Source organism: Labrus mixtus, chromosome 15, assembly GCF_963584025.1.
Source record: "Labrus mixtus chromosome 15, fLabMix1.1, whole genome shotgun sequence".
NCBI lineage: Eukaryota > Metazoa > Chordata > Actinopteri > Labriformes > Labridae > Labrus > Labrus mixtus.
In genome coordinates this window covers 22,816,457-22,826,627 of record NC_083626.1, presented here as the reverse complement: position 1 = coordinate 22,826,627, position 10,171 = coordinate 22,816,457, and the positions used below count along the sequence as shown (strand labels likewise).

General features: G+C 41.4%; 1 protein-coding gene across 2 annotated transcripts; it reads right to left on the bottom strand.

Annotated features, from left to right (window-relative positions):
- Window positions 1-3,229: 3,229 nt before the first annotated feature.
- LOC132989838 (probable G-protein coupled receptor 173) lies at window positions 3,230-8,510 on the bottom strand. 2 transcript variants are annotated; one of them, XM_061057735.1, is made up of 2 exons: window positions 7,475-8,510; window positions 3,230-6,425 (listed from the first exon to the last, which is right to left on the bottom strand). In XM_061057735.1, the coding sequence occupies exon 2, from the start codon at window positions 6,253-6,255 to the stop codon at window positions 5,035-5,037; it is 1,221 nt and encodes a 406-aa protein (XP_060913718.1). In that variant the 5' UTR covers window positions 6,256-6,425; window positions 7,475-8,510; the 3' UTR covers window positions 3,230-5,034. The 2 variants fall into 2 exon arrangements, with proteins under 2 accessions (XP_060913718.1, XP_060913719.1); XM_061057736.1 differs by having other exon boundaries at window positions 8,182-8,510.
- Window positions 8,511-10,171: the final 1,661 nt, after the last annotated feature.

Genomic DNA, 10,171 nt, shown 5'->3' with positions numbered 1-10,171 from the left:
GAAAAACAACAAAATCTATAAAAACTAAAACTATAGGGTTCTGGTGTGCCCTACGTTATTAATACAAAACCATTTTATGGTTATTAACCCCCGAGTTTGTGATCGTCTCGGATAGATAACAACCACACGCCCATGCCCCAACACATGTAGAAATCTCTGTTTACTGGGTCTAGACAAGCTATGAAGATTAAACATTAGTGTTGCGTGTCAGACTAATGTATGGTGGCGGTGCGTGACATTACTCTCGCATTACCATCTCCACTCTGTTTGCTCTGCCTCAGTGTGAGAGAAAGAAAACAATTATCTAAAAATGTAAGAAAGAGGTTGAAAAAAAATATTCACTGGGAAGCACGGCGAGGGTCTGAATATGTGATTTAACATTTCAAACACATTATGTATGATTTATGCACATTTGCAGCGCCCCTAGACTTGATTGTTTACCTCTCAAGGTTGGTGAGGGTGTTGTGACGTACGAATGTGGCTGTGTGGGAGTGAAAGCACAATGAATTGTTGCTGTCTGGGAAGGTCAGGACAGGTCTTTTGAAACAGGCAGAATAGGTGCTAGTAAACCTTTCCAACTAACACAACTATCTTCTCCTGCATGAACCGGAGCCGTCTCACAGGACGCCGCAACGGGGTGAACAACCTTGCATGTTCAGAACGTACAGTACGGTGGGCGAAGATGCGTTTTCACAAATGAGTAAGACAGCTTTTTGTTGTGGTGCATCTTGGTGGGAAGTGGGAAGAAAGCTTAAAAATAAGCACTTAAGATGAACTGTAACATCGGTTCTGATGAGACACAGTCCGGTACAACCTGTTCAACCTGGACTATTTCGAGGATGTTCACAGGGTTGATGCGTCTCACTGTGGAAACATATTTTCCATCAGCCACGGTCTGAAAGCACAAATAAAGACAATGGAAATGATCTCTTATTGAAATTCAAAACACAGGCAAATTATTTATCAAGAGAATACACATACGATGGCTGGATTTTAATCAGGTCCTGATTAAGATTGACAAATATTGTGTTCTCCCGGCCGTTTCAACTTTATTTGACATTGTCTAAAGCGTCATTATGTACTTTAGCTGTTTGCATAAAGTTTTCTGTAAATATGGAAACTGGGGGATTATTTTTTACCTCTAGAGATAAAGTGATTAAGTGCTTTAAGTATTTTTTTTTACATTTGTTATCATGAAGAGAACCTTATCAACCGTGTATAAAATGTTCTTCTATGAGCAGCATAATTTTTTACCAGTAAAATTACTATTAACCTTTATTCATTCATAAACAACATCACAACTATGTCATATGTATTAGATTAAAAAAAAGAAAGATCTGGCCCTTTGAGGGTCTTGATACAGACAATAGACTAAATATTAATGTTACTTAAGGAGGCTTTAGAAGCCCATCGTTGGCAATCACCATTCTGGAAATGCTGTCTTAACTTTAAGTCAACCTAACGACAGGCCAAGGCTGTGTTTGAAACCACATACTACATACAGCCTACTACATACTCAAAATATACACACTGCAATCGGCATACTAACCCGACCGTTAGTACGCCGGTCCGAGCTCCGTTCGATGAGCTAGCATCAAGCTAAGCGTGACCGTCGGCCCGTAAATATAATTCAACAAAAACGTTCATTATCAATACAACTAGGAAGTCATTTTAATATTATTAGCAGACATGTAAAATGTATTTCAACACGTAACTTTTATTTTAAGCCACTAGTTGGCTGGATGGCAAGCTCCGCGATTGGACAGTCTGAAAGCCGCACTGCATTGTGGGGCGGTTTAGCGTGACCAGTATGCTCCCGTTTCTTGCTTAAAAATTCTGGCGGCTCTAGTATACAGCTGTTCTCGCTTACACAAAGTTGTAACATCACACCCGCCCATCAATCGGGTCAGACACATACGTAACTATGCATAACTTGTATCCTTCAGAAAATGAAGACCATTTTTATGGTCTTCAAAAAAAAATTCACCCCTGTACAGAGTGTGCAGATGAAATTTAAAAAAAAAACAGATCCAAATCATTTTGATACCAGGCTGTAAAGATGTTCATTCCTGCTGTTAAAATGTGCTGTTTTGAATGGGGTGTGTATGTCACTACGTTGTCTCTTGGAGCCTGCCCCAAGCGGACACTTGAGGAACTGCAGCTCTGCATTGGCTTCATTTTTCAACCCAGGAGGTTTCCGCTTGATACAGACAGACTCAAATCCATCTCTTGCTTTACAAAAAATAGATTTCACAGCTGCATCTTGAAAACCATTGCCCCATTCATTATATACATTCTATAGTCACTATTTCTACATGTTGTCTATTATATGCGGTGGTAAAAAATTAAATACAACCAAATATAAAGCGTAAGCTTTTGAGCATAAACATGACGAATAAAAGTCAAAATTGTAACGAATTTAAGTCATCACGTATGAGTTTGCTAAATCCTTCAGAGCTTCATTCCTTCATTCTGTCTGTTTTTATAGCAAGGTCCTTGTGACACATGTTTTCATTCAGTGTTCAAAGCCAGACTACGTCACATCTAAAGGTAGAAATATCACTCTCATTAACACTTCAATTCTCAACTGAAAATTAATTTTTTTGCTCAAATCAGACCAGTCAAGAGTTTTTTAATCTGGTGGCTAGCCAACTTTTACCTTTTAGTCTTTTAGCCATATTCTTAACTTTGTGGCATTGCTATATTTGCCCTGGCATTTACATTATACTGCTACTTAAATGTATCTCTACTCTATGATTAAGCCAAAGCTACAGTCTCCCTTTAGAGTTTTATTGCAGGAAGGTTCACATGTATTAGCCCACTAGCTTACAAATTGTACTTGTTTGATCAAAACACACTCTTTTCAGTTTAAGCCTTCTATTACATTTTCAAAAATGTTGTCAGTTTCTTTTTTTATTGTAACCATCGTCTGCCTTAACTGAAATGTTGAATTTATAGGAATTACAAATCCTTTGAATATTCAGCAGTTGTTCACTGCTTTAATGAAGAGAAAAGAAGAGATGACTTTTTATTTAATACAGGGAAATGTACAAAAGGTAGCCTCACCTCGCATCTGAAAAGCACCCTTTTCTTTGTAGCCCTACGTGTTCGACTAAAGTGCACACTTGATATCATTTGTGTTGCATGAACTGTAAAGTAGTCTATTTTATGTGAAGTGTTCTCCAAAGGGAGGCAACCATGTCAACATCCAGGCAGGTCATGACTCATGTTGCATCAAAAGTAGAGTCTTTATTGATGAGTGGGGAAAAAAAGAACCACCTCAGTTAAACTGTACAGTTACAGAATATCATCTCGCGAAGGAATGCCAGACGTAAAAATTATGGACCTCAGTTCACTTTTCTCTTCTTCTTCTTTCCGTATCAACATCTGTACAAGTTGTAATCCACAGTCTTGAATCTATGAAATGCAGTGGAATGCATGCTAATACAGTATGCTGTGCAAGTGTCCACATTTAGAAAAATTGACTGCACAAGTATATCTATGCCTAACATACTGTAGGTCTGACATTTTAGATTACATGAATCTTAATTTGGAGAGACAACTTGATGTGGTCGTGGCCGGTTTTCATACACCAAACATCTCCGGGGTCAAATTCAAACCTGTTTAGATTGAGAAATACTGTAATCCAGGACACTCAAATAGTGGTACTTCTGCTGAAGGGGGAATAATAAAAGAGCCTAGTAACATTCAAGTTTCCTTCAAGTTAAGAGCCACTTAATTTCCTCATTTTTCAGTATTCTTATGAGAGCATATCATGACTTTAAAAACATTCCCAAGATCACCATTTGCAAATAAATGTTCATTTGCTAATGATTTTTTTCAAACAACGTAATTCACATCATCATCATTCAAGTCTTTAAATCCTATGGCCTGTTTGCAATGTACAAGTGTTGTTTTCTAATTATTCGGTCCCCTTTTTCATTATCCATCTATAGTTCCCATTTGCTTGTTCATTAAAAAATCCGACTACATTTTCTGTTACGGAAATCCATTTAGAGGATTAATTTCCATGTGATGATTGTTCAATTTTGCATGATTTTGAGACACCAAGATGAGGCTGCTTTCATACTGACTCAATATAACTGGAACCTATTCTATCATCATTATTTCTCTCATCTGTCTCCCTGCCTCCTCTCCACTCCTTCTACCTCTTCCTCTCACACACATACACACAATTGCTATATAAAAACACACAAGCAGGAATATACATTCCTGTACAGTCTATACAATATGAAATCAAGTCATATTTCAAAATAGTGTCATCTGCTTAACATGTATAGTTTACAAATAAAGGAAAACAGGCAATTTTTTATGATACAAAGAAACCTGACACGCCCTAAATCAAGTCCAAAAAATCAAGCATGTTAGGGGCTTCTTGGGTTCACAACAGCTATTTAAATGTATCCAAGGTTATTGGGTCCATTGGATATTCTGCAGTTTCCTTTGAATTACATGAAAAGGCGTCCGGGGTGGTCTATAAATCCATTCAGACCCTTTGAGTTCCTTGATGTGTCTCAGAGTTAGTAAAGCTCTGATGAACACTTTCTATTCACAGTCTGCGGCACATTTCTTCCAAGGATTTCAACCCTCTGTGTGTCTTTATTTTTTGTGCCACATATGGCACTGAAACTCATTCTACGTTGAAAGCTCTAGGGCGTGTCCCACTGAAATAAGGCAACATTATTTTAAAATGGCATCTGTCACACTTAGTTGGAGTGGTGATTGTTGTGATCGTCCCGTCTTAATCGTCAAACAGTACGTCATCAGAAATACAAACTGTGAAAAGTGTTTCCAGGGCTTTTTGTTTTTCGCCCTGGTCAAACCTTCGCACTGGACACATTTATTCAAATATCAACATTCTTAATGAAATGGCACTGTGCCTGCATTTGTTGGTAATAATTTGATTTTGTTGTGCAACACAACAAAACAGACACTTAACCACAAGGTGCATTACATCACGCCTCATCTTCAAGTTTCCCCTTAAAACCTGGAACATTCCTTTCCTCTAAGCTATCACATGATGCAGTAGGCCTCGTCCTGGGGCAGGTGTTGTTTAGTCCTCCAGTAGGTGGGCAGGTGAGCTCTCAGCACTTTCCTCAGGTCCTCATTGAGCAGGAGGCAGAAGATGGGGTTCACTCCGGCTTGGGCGAAGCTCATCCACACCGTGATGGAGAGGTACCTGTGAGGGATGGTGCAGGACTTGACGAACACCCTCCAGAAGCACGCCACGATGTAGGGAGCCCAGAGGACCAGGAAGAGCAGGGTGATGGTGTAGAACATCCTGCCCAGCCTTCGCTCGGACCTGACCTCCTCCATCCCGAGCAGCCGCCGGTGTTGATTGTGTAGATTCTGCCTGATGCCCAACAGAGTGGGCGGCATGGGACCACGACCGAATCCCGCAATCCAATTGGCCGCGGCTTGACCTGTGGCTCCAGGACCATGGAAGGTCCAGTTCTGGCTGATAGCCGGCACCAGCTGGACCGGTTTCATCTTGCGGTGCCGGTACTCAAACAGAAGCAGCTTGGCGTAGAACCCGTGCGTGGCGAGGACCACCACAGCTAGCATTAGCATGAAGCCCAGGGTGTCATTGGTCTTCAGGTAGCGGTGTTCGAAAATGCACTGATCCTCGTCGCGGATGAACTTGTACGTCCCCACGTCAAAGACAGGTGGGAACGCCATGGCAACGGCCAGAGTCCACACCATGCAAATGATGGCGGCGCAGGTCCAGATGGTCATGCGCTTGGCGTAGAACCGATGGTGGGCGATGGCAAGGTAGCGGGTGACGGCCACGCAAAACAGCATGAAGGCAGCGTGAAAGCAAAACAGCACGGCCATAAAAGCCACAACTTTACAGCTCAAGGCGCTGTAAGTCCAGGCCGAGCTGTTGTGTACGGAGACCAGCACGAAGGGGAAGCAGGCGGCGGAGCGGACCGCATCGGCCAGGCACAGGTCCAGGAGAAAAAAGTACGGCGCCTTGTGAAGTGTCCTGTCTCGTAGGACCAGCAGGGAGACCAAGAGGTTGCCCACGAGGCTGACACAGATGATCAGACCCAAGAAGACCAGCTTAAAGTAGGCGGACACATCTGTGGCAGAGATTCCTCCACTGTTGCTGCTGCCGTCCCTGCCGCTGCTGCTGCTGCTGCTGCTGCCGCCGCCTCTTGCCAGTCCGCTCTGCGAGGCCAGAACGGCCAGCAAACTGCCGGGGCCGTCGATGGCAAAGGTCTGGTTAGCCATTCTACCACCTTCCACCTGAGCCTGCCTGGTTCGGGGCCCTTTTATAAACACTACTGAGCCTCCTACAGCCGTCGTCTCCCACGGCTCTCTCTCGTCTTTACAAGGCGAGGCCGTAAGGATCTTTTCTACACGACAGACTCATCTCTCTTCTTTGTCCACAACCTCCTCACCTGCGGACAGAGACACACATTTTTTTGAAGAGGGAAAAACAAGATGTCTGACAGTCTAGCTAGCTCCAGAGCAGCACCACTAACAGAAACAACACTCACATTTGACATCATTGATATAGAAGTGCTGTGTCGGGCAACACCGTGGAAATCTCAGCCTTCCTGTTTCTCTACGGCTGGGATCAGATCAGCAGCTCTACAGCATGCCAGCTCCTTGGCTCTCTCAGTAATTACCTTGCCCGTTGCTAAGATACAACAGCTCACATACTTTGTGCAAGTGTGGGTGTTTGAGTGAATGCATGGGGGTGTATGGGGGGGGGATGGAGCAGACACAGTACAACCAACACTGGGCATGTCCAACAAAACAGAGATGTTGTAAATGAGCGAAGGACATTTTATGCTTTGTCTCGGCTGCTTTGTTGCATTGGCGTGATAGTCAGCTATGGAGCAGAGGGTGTGATTTGCACATAACAAATGTGAAGAAAAAAAAACATGATATGAGCAGGCAGCCATTTGATTTATACCACAGGCCTTGTAGAAGCATTTAAGTGTGATTTTTAACACAGCAGGAAGCATACTGAGATGTCTAGGGGATGATGTCTTAGCAAAGAAAATGACAACCAGTCTCATTGAATGAAGACATGATCAATAAAAACATGAAAATTCCATTTTAAAAAAGCCCTCCCCAAACCCCCCTTTTTTTTTTTTTTTTTAAAGGTGGTGATAAAACATAACTGTGCTAGTATGGGTGGGCCTTGTCTATGTAGGCCATGAAACACAATGTGATTTGCTCTAACTGTAGCCTTATTTCTTCCCCTACATAACAGCCCTCTGCCACCTTGACAAATATCATTTCACCTGATTAGATGGCTGCCATGTCAGCTAGGCCTGAAACATGGGCTGGAGTGCAAAAAAAAACAGATGAACAGGTGTCAAAATCACCTCTGCTGTGTGTGTGTGTGTGTGTGTGTGTGTGTGCGTGTTTGCGCGCGTGTGTGTGTGTGTGTGTGTGTGTGTTTGTGTGAGGAAAAGAGAGGAGGATGATAACCTACCTTTCATCGCCTCATTTTCTGCCTTTTTTTTTTTTTTTTTTAGGGGGGAGCAGTTCGTCTCGCACGACAAAAACAATAAAAAAGGATCCCAATCGCCTTGTTTTCACCGCTTGCCAAATCGAGGGGAAAACACATAATAAAGCCTCATGCTTAAACAACACCTGTTATGCATAAATCCATCGCGAGGAAAATTTGAGCAACATATAATAAACATAAGACGGTGGAGGCGACGTCCTAATAATCAACAGCTGATCAAACAAATCCAGGATGGGGAGGACTTTGCCATAATAAGAGACATGTATATATATAAAAAAAAAAAATCCACTGCCACCCTTTTACAGCTTCATACCGAGGGATGTGTTCATTTTGCTCCGTGTCTGAATATCATCCGACAAAACAGATTTTATGTTGCATCACGTCGAGGATGGATTTCCAGGAGGCTAGAAACAGGCGCGATCAAAAAAAAATATGTTTATCTTGTTCTTGCACAGACAAATCCAAATGATGTCAGATTTTCAATGCTTATAATAACCCACCCACAAAAGATAGACAGGGAGAAAAAAAAGATCGCGCATCCCCTAAATGAATCGTCTTGGCATGTATATTGGCTAGTGGCATCAGAACAATTAGTCCGCACAGACAACAGCCTCGATACGTCTCTATATCCCATCTTTCAGTCAAAAAAAAAAAGCAGGCGATGTATTTACCCTCAACTGCTAATATGCAGTCTTTGTTTTGCTGTCCAGCGAAGGTGGACTACATCTTAATAGTCCACAATAAAAAAAAAAAAGCCTCCATGACAGAAGAACAAATGCATCTTTTCTGAGGCGGGTTGACCAAATCCAGCGATGTCACGAGGAAATATCACATCGCCGACGCTTGTCGAAATCACGATTCAAGGAAAAAAAGGGGGAAACGCGGAGGAAAAAAAAAAAGACAACGCGACTGGATTAGGCGAATTATTCCTGAATAATCCCAATTATGGCTGCTTGCAAGGAGGCAGCTCGCACATTCGCGGAATCGGTCGGTTTTATTCGGAGAGATGGAGAGAGTCAGAGGGAGGGAGGGGGAGAAGAAGAGGGAGGGGAGGGGAGAGGCGGACCTGTGCAGTATTGTAGGCCATAACTTGAAAGTGATATTTTATTCTGGCAGTCTCTCTCTCTCTCTCTCTCTCTCTCTCTCTCTCTCTCTCTCTCTCTGTCTCTCTCTCTCTGGCTTCATGTGTTTTCTTCAGCTGTAAACAAACTGTGTACCTCCTAGGTCTCCATGGCCCTCAGCTATACAGGACTTTTCTGCCCCTAACCCCCTAAAAAATAATAAAGAGCAGCCTGACAGGGCAGCAGCAAGGAATTCTGGGTCCTCTAAAACAACATAGGGCACCCATCCAAAAATAAATAATAGAATTCTTTATTTAACATAAGAACAAACACATCCCCTCCTGAATTCACTGTTTTAATAATCATTTTTTATCCATGCTTTTATTTATGTATGTCATTTCTAACATTTGTAAAATCGACATCTGGCTACTTGTATGCATAATCAATATTGTGCTTAAGTTTTGAAATCGTTAAATCATCGTTATTCTTTACCCTGCACCTCCATTTGCCTTGTTTTTTTTGCTGGCTTTTATGTTTTTCCATGTCATTGTATTAATAGGGGAGACCGGGGTTGATCCTCGCAGAGCTTATTACAGCCAAGAGGGCGCTGTTTCATCCGCTTAATATTAAACATCTCACTTCATATCAAGTTCATTCCAGTTTGGTCATACAGGTTGAGACACCAAAGAAAAAAAAGTTGAGAAATCTTTTGACAATTTCAATGGGTTTTGAAAGGCATGCACATTTACATTTAATCTTTCATATTTAATCTTCCTATTTAAGACTAGTAATGCTTAGTTAAATCCTGGTTGTATATATTAACATTCTTAGTTTTGATATTTTTAGTACTTATTTACTTTGTATTTAATATTATATTATGTTTAGATTTGCTAACATTGTGTTTTTTACTCATATTGTGTGTTGGATAACCTGCTGCTGTAACGCCACAATTTCCCAGTTTGGGATCAATAAAGTAATTCTATTCTATAGAATGTATTGCTTGTTACATTCTCATACATTTTGGTGCATTTTGTGTTTAATTGAGCTCATACAGTTATATAGGGACATTTCTTTTTTTTTTTAAGTAAATTTGGTGCATCAGTGTTTTTAATGACAAAAACGTAATGTTTCAAAGGGTTTGTTTTCAAGAAATGTTTCCCTATGACAGATTTTGTAGGAGTTTTCTGGCTGGAGGAATGGACTTAGCAGATGTCACTCTTGGACAAAATTTCACTTTTAAAGTTGGACTAAAAGATGGAGATACCCAGATTAAAATAGTAAGCATCCATGCCATCAAATAAGTTATTTAAGTCAAAGCTGCTACCCTTCACTTCACGTTTCTTGTGATGAAAAATCTCTATTTGATCAAGCTGCTCTCCTGCTCAGAGTGGTAGTAGCAAATAAAGACATAACAAGAAATAACCTCCTTAAACTACTGTTGACGATAACGATGTCACAACTCTCACACAACCTCTATTGAAACCGCAGCTTAACCAGGCTTTCTGTGGCGTATTTGACATAATAAAGACGTTAATTAGTTCAAAGGGAATGTGTGTTGCAGAATTCCCACTGATTATCGTCCTTGGGTCAGTTTTAAGAC